We start from the raw sequence: 25,494 nt of genomic DNA on the forward strand, positions 1-25,494 counted from the left end.
CTGAGCCATGATGGTAGCTTGGGGTTTTCTTTGAGAGAAAGAATTTGGACCACAGTATCCAAGCCCTTGAGATATTTTCTTAGAAAATAATAGTAAACTTGAATGAACAAGCTTTTAAAATTATTCTCAATAATGTCTTTTTGACTGTATTACAAACTTCTAAAGAGCAAGAGTTAATAATCCCCATGATATCAAGTAGGCCTTGGAAATAGGCCTCTGTTAATAAACATGATCCTGCCAGAGCCTCTCTAAATATAGGGACACCAACTCTCTTGCCAATCCACAAAACCCTGCTAGACCAAGGACACACGACACAGTAGCAGGTGCCTCACCTTGCATCCTGCAGACAAGGAGAGAGTGCGATCATGATGGAGCAGTCTTTCGCAGTCATGGCGACCCGGTACTGCTGAACCTGCAGGGGAAGGAGAGGTCAGCTCCATGGCATTGCCACACACACCCTTCCCCACTGGAGAGGTCCAAGAACTGGTCCCAGACCTGGGGGTAGGTTAGGAAGACCCAGTCCCAAAGAGCTCATTAGAGGCCAGTGCTGCCCTCTGACCTCTCACTGCAGGCAGTGTATGGACCCTGATTCCAAAACCTGGGACCTAGGGCTTGTCTTTGGCAAGACAATCACAGCCCACCTTGGAAGAAAAAGCAGTAAGTGGCGTCAGCTATTGATGTGCTAGCCACACTGACAGCACTGAGCATACCACTCTATACCTCAAGACAGCGGCACACAGACACACACCAAGGCCCTGCTTAGAGCAACAAAATGTCCCCAGATCACATAGCACACTAGAATGTCATGCAGCTTCCATGAATGACACTGCAAAACAGAGGGATCACCAACTGTTAACTCACTTCATCCCCACAGCAACCCCACAGGCAGGCACTGCTAGTGTCCCAGTTTATGGATAAGGAAACAGATATAGAACGACCTGTCCACTCTGCACTGCTAGGCTAGACTCAAACCCAGGAGTTTCAACTCTGAAGTCAAAGATGTGACTGAATTGCTGCAATCTTATGAGCAAATTTTACTGGATGAGGACTTGCTTCTTCTGGATGAGCAAAAAGAAAGTGGTTTCTTGAAATGGAATCTACTAGTGAAGATGCTGCTAAGATTGCTGTAATGACAGAGAATTGAGAATATGATGTAAACTTAGTTGATAAAGCAGGAGCAGCAGAGTTTGAGAGGACTGACTCCAATTTTGAAAGAAGTTCTGCTGTGGGTTAAGTGCTTTCAAAGAGCATTTCATGCTTCAGATAAATCATTCATGGAAGGAAGAGTTAGCCAATGTGTTAAACTTCACTGGTGTCTTATTTTAAGAAATTGCCATGGCCACACCAACCTCCAGCAGCCACCACCCTGACCACTACCCTGATCAGTCATTAGCCATGAACATCGAGGCAAGACCCTCTGCCAGCAAAAAGATTACTTGCTGAAGGCTCAGGTGATGGTCAGCATATTTTAGCAATGAAATATTTTTTAATTAATGTATATACATTTTTTAAGACATAATACTATTGTGCACTTAATATAGTGTAAACATAACTTTGATATGCACTGGGAAACCAAAAAATTCATGTAACTCGCTTTATTAAGATATTTGCTTTATTGTGGTGGTCTGGAACCAAACCCACAATATCTCTGAGGTATACCTGTAATCACATTAAAAGAAAATAGGAGAAAAGTCACATGATCTTCTCAACAGAAACAGAAAAGGCATTGAAAAACTCAACACCCACTCCTGATAAAAACTCTTAACAAATCAGGAATAGAAGGGAGCTTCCTTAATTTGATAATGGTTATTTATTTTAAAAATAAACTAAGCAATGCCCAAAAAAACCTACAGCAAACAATTTACTTAATGGTAAATACTTACTCTTTGAGAGTGGGAACAAAAATTAACTATATGCAGTTAGGCAAAACAAAATAAATAAGTGAAAAGTATAAGGATCGGAAAGAAAAAAAATCAAATTCACAAACAATATGATTATATATAATCATACATATATTACATATATTATATATAATGAAAATCCAACAGAAGCTATAGATTGTTAGAATTAGTAAGTGACTTCAACAAGGTTGACAGATAAAGAGGTCAAAGTAGAAAAATCAATTACATTCCTATATATCCACATAGATACCATCTATATCTAAAACCATCAAATATCTAGGAATATATCTAATAAAATATAAGATCTCTCTAAAGAAAATCATAAAATGTTTTATCAGACTTTAAATAACACCTAATAAAAAGAAAACGCCCATGTTGGAAGCCTTAATATTGTATGGATGTCAACTCTTGTCATCATTTTAAAGCCAAGTCAATCAAAATCCCAAAAGGTCTGTTGTTGCTTTTCCTTGTAGAACTGAACAAAGTTCATTCTTTAAAAAAAAATTTTTTTTTAGGTATATTGATGTACAATATTATATAAGCTTCAGGTGTACAACACAGTGAGTCGCAACTTTTTAAAGTTATACACCATTTATAACTATTATTAACTATTGGCTATATTCCCTGTGTTGTACAATATACCCTTGTAGCTTATTTATTTTATACATAGTAATTTGTACCTCTTAATCCCCAACCCCTATCTTGCCTCTCCCTCATCCCTCTCCCCAGTGATAACCACTCATTTATTCTCTGTTATCTGTGAGTCTGTTTCTTTTCTTGAACAAGTTGATTCTAAGATTTGTACAGATAAGCAAAAGGTCAAGAAGAGCCAAGGCATTAATTAAAAGAAAGACATTCCTGAAGAAAGTAGAAGGATTTACTCTACTGGGTATCAAGATTCATTATGACTCTAGAGTGATCAGGACAATTCCTATGATTCTAGGACAACCGCATATGAAAATAAAACCTTACCTCATGCCATACCAAAAATCAATTTGCAGAAGGCAAAACAAAGTTTCTAAAATATCTGTGTGACTTTAAGGTAGATAAAACTTAAAGACTGCTAAAGAAGGAAAAAGATGTAAATTAAATGACCTTAAAATTATGACCTCCCCTTCTGAAAATGACTTTATTAAGAGAGTAAAATGGCAAGTGGAAGAAGATATCTGTAGCACACATATCTGACAATGAGCATCTATCCAGAATACATAAAGATTTCCTTCAAACCAATAAGAAAAAGACAGACAACCATACAAAAAACTGGGCAAGAGGCTTAAATAGGTGCCTCATGGAAAAGAAAATATAAATGGCCAATAAACATATGAAAAGGTGTTGAATCTCATTACCACAATAAGCTACCATTACACATTCACTAGAATGGCTAAAATTAAAAAGACCCACAACCCAGTGGCAGAGAGGGTATGGGGCCACAGGAACCCCCTAGTCTGTCGAACTACCCTAGCCTGTTGTAGGGAATATAAACAGGTAAAACTATTACATAGTACCTACTAAAGCTAAATATGCTCACACCTCTGACCCAGAAATTCCACTCCTAGGAATATACCCAAGAGAAACGTATGTGCATGTACACTAAGAGATCTGTACAAGAATGTTTTGCAGAAACTTTATTCATAACGGTCAAAACTGGGAGCAACTCAAATATCCATCAACAGTAGAATGGGTGATATCCATTTAAATAGATCACTACAAAGCACTGAAAATATGGAAATGCATGCAATAACATGAGTAAATCTTATACATGTTATATAGAACATAAAAAAAAAACAAGACACGAGATATATGCATGATTCTGTAATAATAAAGTTCAAAAACAACTAAACTATAGGTATGTAAGTCAATACAATAGTTAACTTGAGGGAGAAAGGCAAGAGGAATAACTGTACAGGAAACCAATAGGGATTCTAATTAGCTGCCAGTGTTCCATATTCAGACCTAACTGGTAGTTCTCCAAGAGTTTTCTTTATGACAAATCATTGAGCTTTACCTCTTTCTGTGCACTTTTCTATATGTGCTGTATTTCAACATTACAAATGGTTAATGAAACAAAAGCCTAGAAAATTAAAATCAAACTTTTAAATACTAGAAATATCAAGTAATTTGGAGGGCATGTGGGAAACAGGACCCTCGACTGTTACAAGAAGGAATATAAATTGGCAAAATCTTTTCAGGAGGACAATATGACAATCTATAAAAAATAAATCTAGCAATTTAACTTCTAAGAATCACTCTGGAAGATATGCTTAAGTGCACAAGGGTTAAAGTACAAAAATGTGAATGTAAACATTTTTAACAGTAACAAATTAAAGATAACACCCAAATAAATGACAATTAATTATGTGACCATATTAAGGAGAACAACACTTTTAGGTGTATGGAGAACTTCCAAGGCACCTCCTACAAAACAATGATATCCCTGTTAACACTTTTAATGCACTGCTAGGCTTGCAGAAGGTAAAGGAAATCCCCAACCCAATCCCCTCTTCTCACACTCACTCCCACAGGAGCTGAAACTAGAGTTTTGAGCAAGGAGCAATTGGAAGGCTAAGCTGCCCTGTAGGCAACGTCAGTGCAGGCATGGTTTCTAGGAATAAGCCATGGAGCACAGGGTCTAAACCTGATACTTCTCCCTTAAGTCAAGAATCCATATTTCCTCTGGAGGAAAGCATCCCCTGTTTAGGTCCCCAAGATTCTCATAGATCAAAATCAAACAAATATGAGCTCACAATCATACATAATTAAAAACCCAAGCAAACAAAGCAGCAAGGATGAGTCAGTAAAATAACAAGAGATTTTTTACCTCCAAAATTTTACTGTAACTTAGATACAGAATATAAAACAACTATTCATAAATTGTTTAAAGAAATAAAAGATGGAATTTAAAAGAGGGCAAGCAACAAGGAACTATCAAAAATACCAAACAGATATGAAAATGAGCCACACAGAACTTTGAGAGAAATTAAAAATATAACTAATGAAGTGGAAAACTCATTGAACAAATGAATGAACAGATTAGACACAGGTGAAGAAAGAATCAGTGAATGGGAAGGTAGAACTGAAGAAAATGATAAAAATGAGCTCTGATATATATATCTAATTAGAGTCCCAGAAGAAGAGAATAGGGTAATGGAGAAGAGAAAATATGTGAAGAGAAAATGGTTGAGGATTTTCCAGAACTAATAAAAGACACATCCACAAATAGAGAAAGCACAACATACACCAAGCAGAGTAAATTAAAAGTACACCACACCTAATCACATTGCACTAAAATGTCAAATTTAAAAAGAGGAGACTTTAAAAGCAACCATAGAGAAAATAATCACCTCCTGAGGAAAGACAGTTAGACTGACAGAAAACATCTCAGCAGAAACATCCACAGTCAGATAATGTTGCATAAAATGGTTAAATGCTAATAGAAAAATAATCAACCTCTTCTTTGTACCTAGAAAAAATTACCTTTCAAAACTATGACAAAATATAAATATATCCAGATAAACAGATACAAAGAGAATTTACCAAAAGACATTCACTAAAGTAACTTCTAAAAGATATACTTCAAGAAGAGGAAAACTGTAAACAACTGTAGGCCAATAAATTAGACAACTTAGATAAAATGGAAAAACTCCTAAAAAGGTACAAACTACAAAAACTGACTCAAGAAGAAATAGCACAATTTTCTATACCAAGTAAAGAGACTTAACTGGGTATCAAAACACTACCTACAAAGAAAAGCCCAGACCCAGATGGCTTCACTGGTGAATTCTATCAAATATCAATATTTAAAGAAGAATTACCATCAGTCCTTCTCAAACCTTTCCAAAAAAAAGAGGCTGAAATACTTCAACTCGTTCGACAAGGCCAGTATTACAGACCAATACCTCTTATGAGAATGGACACAAAAAGCCTCAACAAAATTATAGCAAATTGAATCCAGCAATATATAAGAAGAATCATAGACCAAGTGGGGTTTATCCCAGGAATGCAAGGTTGGTTTTAACATCCAAAAATAAATTAATATGTCATATCTATAGAAAAACAAAACACATGATAATAAATATCAATCGACGCAGAAAAGACATTTGACAAAATCCAACATCCTTTCATGATAAAAACATTCAACAATTTAAGAAAAGAAGGGAACTTCTTCAACCCAATAAAGGATAGCTACGAAAAGCCCAAAGCTAACATTACACATAATGATGAAAGACTGAATGCTGTCCCAATAAGACCGGAAACAAATCAGACAGGTCTGTTCTTGCATTTAGCATTGCACTAAAGGTTCTAGCCAAGGGCTGTTATGCAAGAAAAAGACATAAAAGGCAACCAAAGAAAGGAAGAAGTAAAACTATCTCTAAATGATCTTATATAGAGAAAATCCTAAGAAATTCAGTAAAAAACTATTAGAACTAATAAATTCAGCAAGGTTGTAAGCTATAAGATCAATATACAAAAACAAATTGTATTTCTATACACTTGCAATGATCAATCTAAAAATGGAATTAAGAAAACAACTTCATTTACAACAGCAAAAAGAAAACACTCAGGGATAAACTTAACAAAGTACAAAATGTATCTCTGAAAAGACTGCTGAAAGAAAAACAAAGATCTGAATAAATGGAACAACATCCCATGTTAACAAACTGGAAGACTTACTATTATAAAGATGGCCATATGCAAGCAATCTGCAGATTCACCACAATCCCTATCACAATCTCTGCTGGCTTCCTTGTAGCACTTGGCAAGCTGATTCTAAAATTCATAATGAAATTACAAGGGGCTCCTAATAGCCAGAACAATCTTGCAAAAGAACAATTTCAAAACTTACTAAAAAGCAACAGTAATCAAGGCAGGGTACAAGCATAAGTATAGACATATATATCAATGGCACACAATTGACTATCCAGAAATAAACCCATATATTTATGGGAAAAAATAGTCTCTTCAACAAATGGTGCTGGGACAACTATATATCCACATACAAAGAATGAAGTTGGATCTCTACCTCAAATCATATATAAAAATTAACTCAAAATGGATCAAAGAACTAAATTTAAGAGCTAAAACTCTTTGAAGAAACAGGGGAAAATATTCATGACTTCGGATTTAGCAATGAATTCTTAGATATGACACCAAAAGCACAAACAACAAAAGAGAAAAACAGACAAACTGGACCTCATCAAAGTTAAAAACTTTTTTATGTATGGGGACAGATGGTTACTAGATTTATCATGGTAATCATATCATAATGTATGCAAATGTCAAATCACTATGTAGTATACCTGAAACTAACATAATATTGTACATCAACTATATTTCAAATGAACAAGTAAAGTTTTTAAATTGCAAATATTTTACAACAAAGAACATTATCAAAAAAGTGAAAAGGTCTCTGACAGAATATATTTGCAAATCATATATCTGTTAAGGGCTTACTATCCACAATATACAGAATCCCTACAACTCAACAATGAAACAAATAACATAATTTAAAAGTGATCAAAGGACCTGAATAGGTATTTCTCCAAAGAAAATATACAAATGGGCAATAAGCACATTAAAAAATGCTCTTAGTCTTCACAGAAATGCAAATCAAAACCACAATGAGATACCATTTCATACCCACCAGGATGGCTAAAAACAAAAGGGCAGGTAACAAGTGTTGTCAAAGATATGGAGAAGCTGGAAACCTGTACACTGCTGGTGGGAATGTAAAATGGTACAGCCATTTGGAAGACAGTCTGGCAGTTCCTGAAATTCCTGAGCTCCTGAGCTCCACTCCTAGGTATATGCCCAAGAAAAGTAAAAATATGTCCACAGAAAAATTTATACACATATTTATAGCAACATTATTCATAATAGCCAAAAAGTGAAAACAACCCAAATGCTCATCAAACTGATGAATGGATAAACAAAATACAGTATATCTATACAATGGAATATTATTCAGCCATAAAAAGAAATGAAGTATTGATACCTGCTACAATACACATGAACCTTGCAAATATTATGCTAAAGTGCAAGAAGCCAGTCATAAAGGACCACCTATTGAATGATTCCATTCATATGCAATATCTGGAATAGGCAAACCTATAGAGATAAAAATTAGATTAGGGGGCTTCCCTGGTGGCGCAGTGGTTAAGAATCCACCTGCCAATGCAGGGGACATGGGTTCTAGCCCTGGTCCAGGAAGATCCCACATGCTGCAAAGCAACTAAGCCCGTGTGCCACAACTACTGAGCCTGTGCTCTAGAGCCTGCGAGCCACAACTACTGAGCCCACGCACCACAAATACTGAAACCTGCGCTCCTAGAGCCCGTGATCCGCAGCAAGAGAAGCCACCGCAATGAGAAGCCTGCGCACCAAAATAAAGAGTAGCCCCCGCTCACCACAACTAGGGAAAGCCCACGCACAGCAACAAAGGCCCAATGCAGCCAAAAATAAATAAATTAATTTTTTTAAGTAGATTAGTAGTTGCTTAGGGCTGCTGGGGATGAGGAGATAAGGAGATGATGGCTAAAGGGTACAGAATTTTTTTTAGGTGATGAAAATGTTCTAAAATTGACTGTGATGCTGCTTACACATATCTGTGAATATAGTAAAAACCACCAAATTGCATACTTTAAGCAGGTAAATTGTATGGTATGTAACATATCACAATAAAACTTTTATAGGAAAAAGAGGTAAGATCTGAGATATAAGAATGTTAAGCAAAGATATGGGTAAACGTGGTAGATCTAAACAAACACCTGTAAAAAATAATACTGTAAATTGCGATTTTTTAAAAAAAAAAAACAATAAGACAAATAGAGGGCAGGTAACAAGTTCTGTAAAAGATACGGAGAAACTGGAACCCTGTACACTGCTGGTGGGAATGTAAAATGGTACAGCCATTTTGGAAAACAGTCTGGCAGTTCCTGAAAAAGTTAAACGTAAGTTACCACTTGACCCAGCAGCTCCACTCCTAGGTATACGCCCAAGAAAAGTTATATGACAAAAACTTATATGACAATAACTGCATATAAGTTGGGAGCGATAACTGGAATTAAAGTATCCCAGATGAACTTTTTGGCCAACCCAATATTATGTATCTGTGTGGCAGGTGTTGGGGTGGGAGTGGGGGTTAAATTATTAATTTTAGTCTTTAAATATGCATGGTCAAATTGAACAAGTAACCAGAAAAATGACAGTAGCAGAATGTCTAACTCCCAAACCAACAGAGAAAAAAATGAATATAAAAACTAACAAGCAAAAGTGCACAGAAGTCAGCAAACTACAGGCCAGGGGCAAAATCCAGCCTGCCACCTGTTTTTGTAAATAAAGGTTTACTAGAACACAGCCATGCTCATTTATATTTGTCTCTGGCTGCTTCTGAGCTATGATGGCAGAGCTAAGTAGCTACAACAGAGACCAGATGGCCAAAGCCTAAAGCATTTACTCTCTGCCACCCCGGCCTTTTTTTTTTTTTAATTTAAATACATGTTATTTTATGACAAAATACTTGCCTTTTTTTTCTCCCCATTTATATTACAGTTAAAACTATATTACAGGGGCTTCCCTGGTGGCGCAGTGGTTGAGAGTCCGCCTGCCGATGCAGGGGACAGGGGTTCGTGCCCCGGTCCGGGAAGATCCCACATGCCGCGGAGCAGCTGGGCCCGTGAGCCATGGCCGCTGAGCCTGCGCGTCTGGAGCCTGTGCTCCGCAACGGGAGAGGCCACAACAGTGAGAGGCCCGCGTACCGCAAAAAAACAAAACCAAAACAAAACAAAAATCTATATTACAGTTAAGATGTGTTTAGGTAGGTTATATTATCTATGAATTTCATTTCAAGATAGTAAAGGGGGAATTACAGTATTTGCTATAGAAAAAGAGTGTTGGATCTGCTAGGACTGAGAACCATCAGTTTAGGGGTCCAGAGATCATGTAAAAGCAGAACTTGGAAAGAAGCCCTAAACGCATTTTGTCAACCCCAAACCAGACCCCCTGGATACACCCTCCTCTACCTTCCAGATAAGACTCCTGTGCCTTGCCCATAGCAATCACCGTATGGGCCCTTGCAGCCCATTCCAAGCCATTGTGCACCAGTATCAGTTTTCTAGATTGGGATGAGAGCTGTGGTGTCTGGCCCTTTATAGAAAAAGTTTCCTGACTCCCATTACAGAATACTAAACGATAGTCAGAAAGCAAGAAATACGCTGGGCTGCAGTTTCCTGAGCTTCGAAATAAATACAATATTCGCACCTCTCTCATTTCATCAGAGGTACAAAGCTCAATTAGATAAACAGTATTCATGAAAGAACTTTCAATAGTCTGTAGCCTAGGAATATTCTCAACCTGCTCCCCCAGCTTCAGCTTCACTTCCACCTTCTTCAGATTCCAACTAACAGAACCTAAATCCCTAAAACAAAAAAAGAGGCAGACCCTTATATTCCAACACAGACAGACTTCAAGCCATGTTAGGTTAAATGCAAGCTAGTGAAGAACACGTATAATGTGGATAATCCCCCAAATGGTATGAGTGAGTGTGTGTGTGTTAGTGTGAAGTTCTGAAAAGATACATACTGTTAACAGTGGACACCTATTGCTTGGGCAGGAATAACATCACATTTTTTTTTTTTTTTTTTTTTTTTTTGCGGTACGCGGGCCTCTCACTGCTGTGGCCTCTCCCGTTGCGGAGCACAGGCTCCGGACGCGCAGGCTCAGCAGCCATGGCTCACGGGCCCAGCCGCTCCGCGGCCTGTGGGATATTCCCGGACAATATACTCACTGCTTGAATCTTTTTCATTAAATTATTTGTTTTGAGATAATTGTAGGTTCACATGCAGGTGATCCTGAGTGCCCTTTACCCAGTCTCCCCCAATGGTGACATCTTGCAAAACTATATAGTATAATATCACAGCCAGGATAGTGACATTGATACACTCCATGATCTTATTCCAATCTCCCAAGTTTTACATGTAGTCCTGTGTGTTGTGCATTTTATCACACATGTAGGTTCATGCATCTGCCACCACAGTTAAAATACAGAGCAGTTCCATCACCAGAAGATCCCTCTTTGTTGACCTTTTATAACCACACCCCCTTCCTTCCACCTCCTCCCCATCCCACAGCAACCATTCATCTTTGTCATTTCAAGAATGTCATTTAAACAGAATCATAGTGTGTGATCTTTTGGGACTGGCTTTTGTCACTCAGCACATTTCTCTGAAGATTCACCCAGGTTGTTGTGTGTATTGAGATTTCGTTCCTTTTTACTGCTCAACAGTTCCAGTTTATGTAACCTGTTGTAGGCCACCTGTTGACAGACACTTGAGTTGTGCCCAGCTTCTAGCTATCACAAATAAAGCTGCTATGAACACTCCTGTACAGGGTTTTGGGTAAGCCTGAGTCTTCCCTTCTCTGTGACAAATGCCCGGGAGTGCAGGTGCTGGGTTATAGGGCACATGCATGTTTAGCTCTGCAAATCTAGTTTCTCTGCACCAGCATTCAGTGTTATTTCAATGTTACTATTTTAGTCATTCTGATAGTTGCGTAATGATTGCTTGAATCTCTTACAAGATTATGTTTACATATGAGGTTTAAAAATTGCAATAAAATTAAAAAGTAATCCATGCTTATTTATCACAATTTTGAAAAATATAGAAGTGTAAAAAAGGAAGTAAAGTCCTATGCTTCTTCTCTTGAAAAATGGAATACTGATACTTATTACTAAATCAATGTACCCAAGTTGCAGACAATGCAGGGCAGTCCGTCACTTTATTCCGATAGAGGCCCCCTTTTGGGTCTCTCCCCACCTTGAGGACAGCTCTATGCCCAAGCACCTCAGCTAATTCCCTCAGGGCCCTTGGCTTTGGAGGGGACCTCCTCAAAAGCCCAACAGCTGCAGAAGAGGGAGCACCCAACCTGGGAGGGAGGGAGCACCCACCCAAGGACAAGAGTGAGGACTCTTAACAAGTGAGAACCACAGACACATTGTCAGGACCAGGACAGTTAAACTAAGGGCTCCAGGGCAGCTGCCCAGAGGATGTAGAGAAGGAGGTCATTCTGTTTTGTTCCTACCTTTTTGTCACTTTGCTCCCACTAGAACAGTATTCCTTAACCATTTTAGCAAAACCTTTGACAGCCCAATGAAGCCTATGGATCCCTCTCAGAATAACATTTTTAAATGCAGAAAATAAAAAATAGAGGCTTGACCATGTCAAATACCGAACTATTTTTTAAAACAAATATATTATGTAGTATTACATAACAAAATCTCAGGAGTGAAGAATATAAAGTTATCATGAGATATCTGTAGCAACTACAGTGTGAAATTAAAAGGTCTGATTTCTCTAAATGGCAAAGTTGGGGGTCCTGCTGACCACACGGTGGTTGTTGCCACATTCGTAATGGAAGGAAACACTAATTTCAATCAGAGGTTAGTGAAAACAAAGATGTAATTTTTTTCCTATCCAAGTTCATGGAGCCCCTGAATTCCGATTTTACAGAACCGGAAAGAATGGGATGAGGCCTCTTCCCTAAGAGATTCTCCCAGGGTGCCCCTTGGCCTGAGGTATGGGGAGGAAGGAAGCCAGCCACACACAACCACAGGTGGGGTCCGGGCCTAGAGTCCCACTGAGGGCTGTAAGGAGAGGAATGGTTGGCGCTAGCCTGTTCTAAGGCTGCTAAGAAGGAAGCACAGAGCAGTGGCCTCAGGTCCTGAACCCCAGTACAGGGAGGGTGGAGAGAGGGCTGGGCCCAGAGTGGCCTGGAGCCAAGTGAACACAGGGAAATCCTTCCTAGAAGCTAAAGTAACGTTATTACCACCCGGCCCAGTCCATCTGGGGGAAACTTTAGCCACGTTTTTTTAATCCCCAATTTTTCTGCTTTAACCATCAGGGGTAGGTACTGGGAAACACTTCTTAGGAAAACCCCGAGTTAGTGTTAAGAGCCTAAGAAGCATGCAGTGTGTTTCTGGAAGGATCTACCCACCTTTGTCAGTGCAAAAGCCACTGTGCCATCATCCTCAGTGGAAAGATCAAGCAGCCTCTGGTAAAATGCTTCATCATAAGGCCCATCTATTTGCAATGTTTTTCTGAAGGACAAAGCACAAAAAAACAGGATAACAAAGCTGTCTGGAAATCATTTGTTAAACTGTTAGCAGTTTAAGAATCATACATCTGGTTTTAAAGAACATTAATGGATTCATCTCTTCCTAATGCTAAACTTCGTTATGAAGCGTCTTGCAAGACCAGAACCAGGAGAGCCAAGGCTGAACGTCTCTTATTTATGACAAATGGTGTCCAGGTAAGAGATGCTAGTGAAGGGGTGCTAGGGAGGAAGCGAAGCCAGGCCTGGGCAATGGCCCCAGCCTCCACCACATGCCACAGGTGTGGACCCTAGCAACCCCCATCAAGATGGCCAGGAGATGGACAAGGCAGTGCCTGAAGGCCAAAGCCCAGCGGTGGCTGGGTGAGCACGGCTCACTGACTGTGGAGCAGCACTGCCCCCTGCAGGCTCAGCCCAACTCAGGACATGGAGCTGCCTAATGCAGGGTTGTCAGGTTCACAAGATGTGCTTTTCCTTTCTAGAAATGGGCAAATGACCACTGATCTGACAGGACCCTGGTCCTCCTTCACATGGCACTGAATCTCTGGGCCGAGCCTGGCATCCGGGGGCAGGGAGGGGAGGTAGCTGGGGTGAGTCATCCTCATCGGAGGCCAATGCTGTCCTCCCACTGGGCCGACCTGCTCCCCTCATCCCCATCTTTCCCTCAGGGCTGCTGGGGCCCCATGGGGGCCCAGAAAGGGCAGGGGAGCCCTGGACCTGGGCCTCACCTCTCCTCAGGAAACTCCTCCAGGTACCGCTCAACCCGCCGGTACAGAGGGTAGAGGCCTTCAATGTCCAGCAGGTCCAACATCTGCACCTGGAGGGTTTTGTACAGAAGACAGCCCTTCGGTAACCCTGAGCGCTCCGGGGTGTTTTTTCCTACCAAGAACATCAGGGGAAAATGAGAGGTTTACTGTCAAGGACTAAAGAAGGTGGCGGGCACAGGCCGCACCCTGCCTCACGGAGCTGCTGGGGCTGGGACAAGCAGACGTTCAGGACCAGGCACAAAAGAAAGGCAGGTGACCCACACCTCACTCTGTGCCTCTCCTTCCTCTCAACATCCTTCAACCTCCATCACACCAGCCCAGATCTGAGTTTAGAGAGATGACCCTCAGTCTAAATAAGACAAGACACAAAATTTAAAACAACCATGTTGACATCTCCAAAACTGCAAGACTGCATCTGTGAAGCCCAGAGCCACAGCCCGTACTGAGAGACAAGTGACCACACTGAGCAGGGAGCTGTCATGGCAGGGATGGTGCGGAAACAAGGTCCATTCCACACTCGAGCATTCTCGGGCCCCTGCCATGCACCAGGGGCCTCGAGGGCTGGGGAGACAGAGTCCCAGCCCATTTATCCCATCCTTCAAAGAAACAGCCATGTCCTATGAACAAACAAATATATGAGTATGGGTCCAAGTCACAGGGAGCAGCTGTGGCCATGTGCAGTTCTGACACTCTGACCTCTGACCTCCCCCACCTCTGGCAAAACATGCTCAGTCATGTAAGACAGAGTGAAAGTGCATAGACCCAGCTAGAAGGGATTTGTTAAAATTATAGGCTATTCATACAGTGGAATATCTACCTCATGGTCCATAAAATTTCAAAAAATACAATTGCTGATATAGATACAGATTTATACTGATCAGACAAAAATATCAGGTTACAAAATAGTATGTAGAACACATTGCACATCCCATGCGTCAGGTTTATGTCTGTGTACATACGCAGGGAAGGTCTGGAAGAAAAGTCCACAGGTGTCAACAATGCCTCAGACCAGTGTCCATCTGTGTGTCCTTCCAAACACGTTCCATCTACTTAAAAGCAGTTAAGTACCCAAATATGGGCATAAGTTTACCAAAATTGTCTGAAATGACTAGGTATCACTTTTGCAACAAGAAAAATACCCACAAAATTCATTTGTACTAAGAAAAATGTGAAATGGGGGACAGAAGAAGGGTGATTTGTGCTTAGGAAGCTGTATGGCAAAACAGTAGCACCTAAAATCCACGCAGGAGCAGGGCTACCATCTTCCTATGTCACACCCCCACAGCCATCCTCAGAGGCTCTGAGAACCCACAGGGATCATCAGCACAAAAACTGAATAATCTGAATCTTCCTGGTTGGCCCCTCAAAATAAGTTCCTGGCTATGGCTCCGCATGCCACATACTTGAGTGTGTTGTGGAGCCCGCCAGCAGGCGACCAAAGATGGCAAACGAGGAGGCCATGAACATTCATGGCAAAAACCCAAATCAGTCACCGGATCGCCCTGAAGTCTGGAGGCCCACTGAGTCAAAGTCAGCCCACAGCGAGTCTGTGAGGAATGGGGCCTTGAGAAGGAGGCACCCAGAGCCACAGGTCCCTCACGCCTGAGTTCACAACTTGTCTGCAAACTGCCACCCACTGAGGCCACCCACCTGCCCTAAAGGGCCTTGCACTGTGGGACTGCAACATTCCGGGCCTCAATTCTTCCCATCTAAGAAAAAGGCCAAGGAAAACCTATCCCCAGGGTTGCAATGAGATGGAACAGGACAATGTAGAGAAAACACTCAGCAAACCACAGAGGATGCACAGATGTGTGGGACGATATTTAGGGAAAACCCTATAGCCCAAATGTATGCTGCAACTTATAAACCCAGATAAGAGATGAGAAAGGCAGTATCCCCACCTGGGGCTGAGAGACAGGGAGGCCCAGCTTTGGGGAGCCCTGACAAGACTGAGGCTGCTCCCACAGAAGCTCCGTGAGGCCAGGCAGGACCTTCGCAGGCCATGCCACAGGCTCTGCTCCCCCTGCACCCAGCCCACCCACCAGGCCTACCTTGGCAGCGCAGGCTCCTGCTGAAAGGGCTGGCTTCACAGACGGGTGGGCCCCGCAGCCCAGGCCCCGACCTGAGGGCGCCCGCCCGGCCCTTGTCCGAGCCACTCAGTAGCACCCGTGTGATGACACGCACCAGCTCCCGGATCACGGCCCTTGTGCAGTGGGGCCCACTGGCCAGGCCATTGGATGGGAAGAAGAATGGCTTCAGGTGGTGTGCAAGTTCACTCCAGTCAGCCACAGGGCTGCGGGCATCTTTACAACCATAGATCAGCTCACCATTCTTCAGGAAGGGAAAGAAACAGGGAAACGTCAACTCCAACAGGCCGGTAGGAAGACACCTCCGTCCCTATCCACTAGACAGGCCAAAGGACCGGACATTTTACATGCCCCCATTTGGGGTCTCCGCATACTGCAGCCCTCTGGGGAAACTCACCCTCATGTACCATGTCACTGACCAAGAGAAAAATCCCACTGGAACATGAAAAAGGAGAAAAGTTCTCAAGAACCAAAGATCAGAGCCCTGGGCCTGAGATACAAACCTTCAGGCCCAGAGCACAAACTCCCAAAGGCCCTAGCCTGTTACGCAAGAGGCCAAGTGACACTACTGTGCTACTGAGGGACACACGGTGTCATCTGACCCTGAGCAAACTTCTCGGCCAGTGTGGACATCGGCCGCCAGCATCCCAGAGGGCTTCTGTCCTCTGCGAAAGACTAAGCCAGGCTCCAGCCACGGTGGGTAAGGCCAACAGCATCACTAGTATAGAAATCTTCATCTTTGAGGCCATCCTGCCTTCTAAAACCAAGTCCAGCAAAGAAATTCCTTATGGCACCAATGTTCCCAGGGCTACATGAAAGGATGCTCAGTGGGTACAACCCTGTGACTTTTACAGGGGTCTGTGGTATCTAGGAGGAAAACCCCTAAGGAAATCCTGGTCCCCACACCCTGGGCATCAGCCAATCCCAGGGGAGTGATGAATCCCTTGCCCCTAGTTTCCTTGTCTGTGAGACAGCGTGGTCAGCAGCCTCCAGGTAGGTCCCCAATGGCCCCCATCCCTTGACACTCATAATCTGTAGTCCTCTCTGCACTGTGGAGGTTTGGTCTGTGTGACTGAGAATACGAGCAGAGCAATAGCATACCCCCAGCAAGATTAAGTTATAAAAGATGCTGTGGCTTCTGTCCTGATGACTCTCTTCTCAGATCACAGCAGCCACACTGAGCAGCCCCGTGGAGTCCCACGTGGCCAGGAACTAAGGCCTTCTGCCAGTGGCTGTGGCGGCGCCATCCTAGGAGCAGAGCCCTGGCCCCAGCTGAGCCTTCATATGGGATGCAGCCTCAAGAGGGACCCTGAGCCAGAACCAGCTATGCTGCTCCTTAATTCCTGGCCACAAAAACTGAGATGATAAGTGGCTGTTATGCAGTAGTAGATAATACGATGAGGACGATCCCTGCTCTGCCCCCAGGTGGCAGATGGGGGTCAATTCAACCCAGTGAGAAGTGTGGACTGGACATTCCTCCCTCAGCAAGTCCCCGGGATTCAGCAGCATGATGCCTCCCCTGGGAGCCCCCTGTTAGCACCATCAGAGTTCACAGATGTGGATGTCCAGGGAGATGGGAACACAACTGTGGCCACTGCTGGCCAAAGGACCAGGGGAAACCAACAAGAGATGCTGACCCTTGAGATGGCCTTACAGAGGGAGGAGGGTGCGCCAGGCAAAGGAAAAGCAGGAGCTCCCAGGAGGAAAGCAGGCCAAGATGAAGTACCAAGCCAAAACCAGTCAACATGGGTTGCAACCAGGAGGTAGGGCCAGAGTTTGGCTTGCGGTCCAGTGCAAGGGCAGCCTTGGCCTACCATGAAACTCTCTCCTCCAGGCCCATAAGCAGTTGAGTGACCCCTGGACAATAGAAGGTCTCTTCTCCCCAGTGTCTGGAATCCAGGTAGATGGGCATTTTACATATACAAATATGGTTGCTCAAGCACCTCATGTGACATTTGGCAGAGAGCTATCGTCTTGGGCTCTGTGACAACCCCGCATGTCTCCCACATCTCACAAGTGTCCAGTATTAGTGGACAGAGCCACAGACTTGGAGTCTGTGAACGACATTCGGACAGACAAGGAGAAGGCTCCAACAACAGAAAGCACGGTGGCAGCACCGACCGTGGCCCAGGAAACTTCTCCACACATGGAATTTCACAACAAGGGAAGGCGTGAGCTTCAGAACCAGAGAGCTTGCTCCTGAGGGATGCTGGCACTTGCAATAATGTACTGACTTGCTCCGGGGATTATTTTAAAAAATCATTCCGTGTCACTTCTTTTAATCCATCTCTTTTGAAACTATTATCTCAACCTCTGGATTTTCTTCCCCCAGCTGAGTTCAACAGAAGCAGCAGATAGCCAGGGTTCTCAGTCCCAGGTCCCAGGCCCCAGGACAGGTCAGCTCATCCAGGGGCCAAGCCAGACTCACCACTCAGCTTAAGTGTGGGCCAGCCTAGGCAGGGGCAGTCAGAAAAGGGTCCATTTAGGACAAAATGCCAGCCTCATTATAGGTTCCAAATAAATCCCCAGATGAAAGGGAACTTATCTTTAGGATTTAAATATACAATTCCTGAAGTCTTTATAAGATTTAGAAATAAAAACTGATTTTAAAATGTCCTCTTTTTCTAGATTTGGGAAGGTGGAGGCAGACAAGGTAAAGTTGATTCACTCTGACCAGATTTTTGAACCATGGGGGGAAGCAAGGCAAGAATAGGCTTCCCTCCCAACTTCTCTGAGCCCACTTCTGAGGGGCATCCAGTGTGCAGAAGAGCACTATCCACACGGAGCAGGACACAGAGGGCACAAGGCTGTCCACATCCAACAGCCCTGCTACTCCACACAGATCCAGAGCCTGTGAACCTGGAGCCTGTCACAAACTCTCGCTTATATGTCATACTTAATAAGAAGATAACCAGGACGGGGGACAGTCAGTGGTAAGCAGAAAAGGAGGTGACCAGGGGGATCCCAGGGGACACATTTCCAACACAGGCCACACCAAGCCCTCCTCCAGATCTGGGCCCCTCCTCCCCTCTCCCCGCACCCCCTCTCTCCACACTCCTGTCCCTCAGCCTCTCCTCCTCCTCCCACTAGCAGCAGGCCAGGGGACCACAGGGCCTCAGCAAGTCTGGTCAGGGTGCCGGCAGCAGGTGGCAATGAGGAAGCAGAAGGTGCCAGTGCCAGATGGTGAATATTCTGCATGCAGAACCGTTCCCACGATCAGGATGCAAGACTCTGAGAACTCACTAATTGACAAGGAGATCCCCAAATTATAAGTTCCCTAAGTTACTCGGGAGGAAAGGCACAGGTGTGGCCACCCTCTAGGATGCCCTGCCCCAGCTCCTGCTCCCATCTCAACCACACAGGCTCCTGGGACACAGTCAAGGCCATCTTTCTCCAAGAACCAGAGTCAGGGTCTATGTGTCAAAGGAGCCCAAGGCCACCCAGTGGTCAAGGAGTCACCATCACACATCCCAGGAGTCCCAGGATGACATGCCCATGAAATGAGGCTTGGAAAAAGGACCCAAAGTATCATGCTAAGCCAGCCCCAGCCCAGATGCCCTCATCTGCAAGGTCACAGAGCCCTGTAAGGGACCAAAGCACCATGGGTTCATCCAGCTCAGTTCAGACACCAACAGGCCCCACCCTAAAAGTGCCATAAGACAGAAGCAGCTCTTACCTTAAAGATCTTTAAGTTGTTCTGTGCCTCCTGTAACAAGCTTTTCAAAGCAAAGTACATTCTCTGTTTATTTCTGAAAAGAGAAAGTATTAATGACAGAATTAAAGCAGACTTTGCATTCACCTGCCCGTGGCTCAGGGGACATGCCCAAGAGCTGCCACTCAAGGTCTCTGAGCTTTGCAGATTAAGGAGCTGCATTCTCCCCAGCCCTACTCACAGAGGCACCCCCATCCCTGCCCCTACTCCCCACCCTGCTCTCTGCCCCTTCCTCTGGCAATACCTTCCCAGCCACTGGCTCCCACAGGTAATCTGCAGGAACCTATGGAGGCAACACTGACCCTAGGCAAGAACCCTGGGCCCTGCCCAGGGCCCTGGCTATCTGCAGTCAAGTAGCCCCCATTTCACAGAATGCGGCCCACTCCCACCCCCCACCAAGAAAGGCAGCACTAGGGACAAAGGAGAAGTGTTCGCTTACCCTGAGTAGAGATCAAGGGGACAATATTTACTTATCTGCTTCCACTTCCCAGTTGCTACCTGTTAAGAAACCACCACATGGTATCAATGAGTGGACTGGGGGAGCACTCCAACTCTAACACACAAAACAGCCCAAGTGACTGTGAGATGACCAAGGCAGCTGAAGGGCCCAGCAGATGACACCACCTCCAAGTGCACATCACTAGCTGGGGCAGCGGGCTTGACTGTGACCCCAGGAAATTTCGGCCCTCCTCTGAGAGCCTCACGTAGCTGCCAGCCCCTCCACATGAGCAGAGAAGTGGCAGCAAGCACCTTTATAAAATGACATGGCTGAATTTTGGTAATCAGATGAACAAATCTTTACAATTATAATATCCAGGAAGGGGAGGGTGCACCCAACTAGCAATTTCATGTTGTCAGCGAGAAGATAAATTGGTACAACCTTTTGAAAGGCAACTTGCTGGTTTCCATCAAAATTTTAAATGTGCGTGCCCCCTGATTTGGCAAATGTATGAGGAATTGCTGGGTCAAGGATTCACTGCCACCTAACTGTGACAGCAAGACCTAGAAACAACTAAATAAATCAAAGGACATCTGCTCGTGTGGGCCAGGACACAGCAAGCCACATGTTGAATGAATAAATAATATGCAGCCACTAACAGAAAGAGGCAGAGCTCAAAATCACCAATATTTATTCAAGGAGAAAAGCAATTGGCAGAACAATGCATATGAAATCACTTTTGCTTTAAAAAAAAAAAAGGATATGTGCATCTATACATGCATGTATCTAAATATGCATTGAAAAAGCCCTGAAGGATACACAACAATCAATCTCCAAGGATTATTTAAGTGAAAAAAGCAATTAGCAGAACAATAACTTATGGCAAGACTCCATATTTGCTTTATAAAAGTGTATGTGTGCACACATGCACGTGTGAGCACACATGAGAATATGTGTATGGAAAGGCATCACCTCACTTCCACTTGAATAACACGTATATTTTTGTTGGCACAGAAAGAAGTCTGGAAGGACATGCAAACTGACAACGTGAGTTACCTCTGGGAAGGCAGGAGACCTAATTCATAAAATTACATATTTTAACAATTAAACAAGCAGGTACTATTTCATAGCAAAAAAAACCAAACAAACAGTTCTTAAAAATCCATCATAATCGTAACAAATGAAAACTATCTCCTAAAGGGAATGGCTCACATACCTTCTTTTTCCTAAGAGCCTAGAAAGTTATAACACCACAAAGAAAAGATGGACTAAGGACCTCTAGAAATTCTCTCCCCCATAAGGGCAAGGAGAAAACTGGCAAAAACAGTCAGGATCAAAATTTTCAGAAACCAGAAAATTAACCTAAGGCTTACAACAATCTGGAAAGTATTATACAAGAAAAATGGCCATATCTAAATAAGAACAGTGAGCTATGTGGCACTTTTAATGCCTTATTCTTACCCCTTCTGTCTAGCACCAAGGGAACCCTAAAAACCAACATCCCCAATCACAGTGAAAACAGAAGTGTGGCAGCCACTGGAGAAGGCTAAATGGTGTAGGAGCTTCTCCAAAGCCTCATTTCCAGAGAGTGGTCATTATTTGACCTGTCTCTTGGTTTCCTGTCTTCACTTACTTGACTCAGAGCTAACCAATTACAAAAGGGGCATTTTCGGGCTTCCCTGGTGGCGCAGTGGCTGAGAGTCCGCCTGCCGATGCAGGGGACACGGGTTCGTGCCCCGGTCTGGGAAGATCCCACATGCCGCGGAGCGGCTGGCCCCGTGAGCCATGGCTGCTGAGCCTGCGCAGCCGGAGCCTGTGCTCCACAATGGGAGAGGCCACAACAGTGAGAGGCCCGCGTACTGCAAAAAAAAAAAAAAAGGGGGGGGGGCATTTTCCCCCAGGGACATTTGTGAAAAATATTCAGAGGCACCTGTTTAACTTCATGACTTCCTGAGATACTGGTTAACAGTTGTGGCAAACAATAGGCTAACCTAAAACTAAAAAGAAAAAGCAGAGGAAGGACATGTACACAGGGCTTTGAAAAGCTCCAGTATATCCTGGGCATCTAGGAGGCCATGCACAAGCTCCAGAAAGACCTGAAAAGGCCACCACCTTCTGGTGATCTGAGGCTCTGCAGAAGTGAAGGCTAAGGCAGAGTTGGAACTGCCCTGCTAAGTGTTGATGGCAGGCCCCAGTGCACACACAGAGCCCCTCAGTAATGCCTGGGAGACTTAATGGTATCAGGCATTTAAGAAATCTCTGTTAAACCATTAGCTGCTCACCTAAGCTAATGGAGCATCAGAGGCCACAAACAACAAAGAACAGACTTCTCAAACTTGGCAAAGAAAAATCACAAAACAATAACAATTACAACAAGCAGCAACAACAAATCCTAGAAAGGTTGTAGAAACTGATTTCCAGAGTGGTCATGTTATATTACTTAAAATGCCTGTTTTCAACAAATCATTACAAGACATGCAAAGAAACAAAAACATATGGTCCATACCCAGGAAAAAAACAATCAATAGGCTGTCCCTGAGAAATTCATACATTGGACTTACTTGACAAAGACTTTAACTCAACTATTTTAAATAAGCTTTAAGCTAAAGGAAACCAAGGACAAAGAACTGAAGGAGACAAGGAGAACAATGTATTAACAAACAGGGGATATTAATAAGGATAGAAATTATAAAAAGGAACCAAATAGAAATTCTGTCATTGAAAAATACAATAACTAAAATGAAAAAGTCACAAGAAGGGCTCAACAGCAGATCTGAGTAGGCAGAAGAAACAATCAGTGGATTTTAGGATAAAGTCCAAGAGTTCCACACCCAGACACATCATAATAAAACTGTCCAAAGACAAAGAGAGAGAGAATCTTGAAAGCAGGAAGAGAGAAGTGACTCATGATGTACAAAGGATCCTCCATAAGATTAACAGTTGATTTCTCACTGAAAACCATGGAGGCCAGAGGCACTGGGATGGCATACACAGTGCTGAAAGAAAAGACTATCAACCAAGAAGTCTTGCCTATAAAATTATCCTTTCAAATGAAGCAATAATTAAGACACTGCCAGATAAACAATAACTTTAAAAATGTGTTGCTAGAAAACCTGCCCTACAAGAAATACTAAAGGGAAATCTTCAGGCTGAACTAAAAGGGAACTAGACAGTAACTCAGACCCACATGAAGAAATAAATGGCACTGGGTAAAGGAACTACATAGGTAAGTATAAAGGATAATATAAATATATTTTGTTTGTAACTTTTTTCTTCTACCTGGTTCAAAAGACAGAATGTCCCCTGCATGGCATAAGGCAATTATTATAACTGCATAAGGCAATTATTACAAATCTGTATTGACAAGCATACAATGCATAACGACGTAATTTGTATGACAATAACAGCACAACAGAGCGGGAAGGCAACAAAGCTATATAGGAGCAGAGTTTATGTATACTGCTGAAGTTGAATTGTTATTGAGTTAGATTGTTTAGGTTAAGATGTTAAATCAATAGGTAGAACAACTAGACAGAATATCAACAAGGAAGTAGAAGACTTGCACAACATTATAAACCAACTAGACTTAACAAATATCTATAGAACACTCCACTCAACAACAGCAGAGTATATTCTAATCAAGTAAACATGAAACATTCTCAAGGAGAAACCATATGTTAAACCACAAAACAAGTCTCAATAAATTTAAAAAGATATGACTCTGCAAACTCAGTGGAATGAAACTAGAAACAAATAATAAAAGGAAATTTGAGAAACTCACAAATACATGAAAACTAAACACATTCCTAATCATCAATGAGTCAAATAAGAAATCAAAAGAGCAGTCAGAAAATAAATTGAGATAAATGAAAATACAACATAACAAAATTTATAGGAGGCAGAGAAAGCAATGTTTAGAGAGAAATTTATACTTGTAAACACCTATATTAACAGGAAGAAAGATCTCAAATCAATAACCTAATTTTCTACCCTAAAAAACTAGAGACCAAACTAAATCCAATGCAAACAGAGAGAAAGAAGTAGTAGATTAGAGCAGAGACAGATGAAACAGAGTATAGAAAGGGAAAATTTGAGAAAAGAAACAAAACCAAAAGTTGTTTCTTTGAAAAGATCAACAAATATGGCAATCCTTTGGCTAGATCAAGAAAAAAAAAGACAGGACTCAAATGACTAAAACCAAGAATGAAAGAAAAGACATTACTACCAACCTTGCAGAAATAAAAAGAATTTTAGAGGAATGCTATGAACAATTATATGCCAACAAATTAGATGAAATGAACAAATTCTTAGAAACATACAGCTACCAAAACTGACTCAAGAAGAAATAGAGAATCTAAACAGACATAACAAAAGGCTGAATCAGTAATCAAAAATCTTTCAACGGGGACTTCCCTGGCAGTCCAATGGTTAAGACTTCACCTTCCAGTGCAGGGGGTGCGGGTTCAAACACTGATCGGGGAGCTAAGATTCCCACATGCCTTGGGGCCAAAAAAACAAAACATAAAAAACAGAAGCAATATTCTAACAAATTCAATAAAGATTTTTAAAAAATCTTTCAACAAAGAAAACCCCAGGACCATCTGGCCCATCTTTGCTACTGAATGCTACCAAATGTTTAAAGAAGAATCAACACCAATACTCAAACTCTTCCAAAAAACTGAAGAGTAAAAGATGGAAAACACTTCCTAACTCATTCTATGAAGCCAGTTATTACCCTGGTACCAAAACTAGACAAAAGCATCACTAGAAAAGAAAACTACAGACAAATATCCCTCAAGAAAAAATCCTCAACAAAAACTAACAAACCACATTAGCAGCATATTAAAGAGATTACACACCTATCATCAAATGGGATTTATCAAATACAAGTGTGGTTCAACATATGAAAATCAATCAATGTAATACACCATATTAATAGAAAGAGGAAAACAACTCATGATCATCTCAACAGATGCAGGACAAGCATTTGACAAAATCTAACATTCTTTCATGATTAATAAAAACAAAACAAAAAAACTCTAAAAGAACATCTTTCACAAACTCACAGTGAGAACATTACATTCAACAGTGAAATTCTGAAAGGTTTACCCCTAATATCAGGAACAAGATAAGGATGCCCACTCTTACTATTTCTATACAATATTGTACTCATAATTAAAAACAGAATTACCATATGATCCAGCAGTTCAACTTCTGGGTATATACCCCAAAGAATTGAAAGCAGAGTCTCAAAGAAATATTTGTACACCCATGTTCACAGAAGTGTTATTCACAATAGCCAAGAAATGGGAGCAGCCCAAGTGCCCATCAATGGATGGATGGATAAACAAAATATGGTATATACATTCAATGGGATATTATTCAGCCTTAAAAAGGAAGGAAATTCTCACACAACCTACAGTATGGATGAACCTTGAGGACATTATGGTAAGTGAAATAAACCATAAAAGGTTTTATGGTCATA

General features: G+C 42.2%; 1 protein-coding gene across 5 annotated transcripts in view; it reads right to left on the bottom strand.

The window, feature by feature from the left end:
• IPPK (inositol-pentakisphosphate 2-kinase) overlaps window positions 1-25,494 on the bottom strand; it is a 50,066-nt gene that overhangs the window by 4,768 nt on the left and 19,804 nt on the right. For all 5 annotated transcript variants that reach the window (XM_089912973.1, XM_089912971.1, XM_022564604.3 and 2 more), the window contains 6 exons: window positions 20,010-20,068; window positions 19,535-19,607; window positions 15,823-16,102; window positions 13,733-13,883; window positions 12,888-12,990; window positions 333-412 (listed from right to left, as the gene is read on the bottom strand). In XM_089912973.1, the coding sequence (XP_089769099.1) occupies window positions 333-412; window positions 12,888-12,990; window positions 13,733-13,883; window positions 15,823-16,102; window positions 19,535-19,607; window positions 20,010-20,068 (746 nt within the window). The remainder of the gene's footprint in view (window positions 1-332; window positions 413-12,887; window positions 12,991-13,732; window positions 13,884-15,822; window positions 16,103-19,534; window positions 19,608-20,009; window positions 20,069-25,494) is intronic.

Source organism: Delphinapterus leucas, chromosome 6 (assembly GCF_059928025.1).
Source record: "Delphinapterus leucas isolate spDelLeu-1000000601 "Yukka" chromosome 6, BTC_Dleu_Yukka2, whole genome shotgun sequence".
NCBI classification, from domain to species: Eukaryota; Metazoa; Chordata; class Mammalia; order Artiodactyla; family Monodontidae; genus Delphinapterus; species Delphinapterus leucas.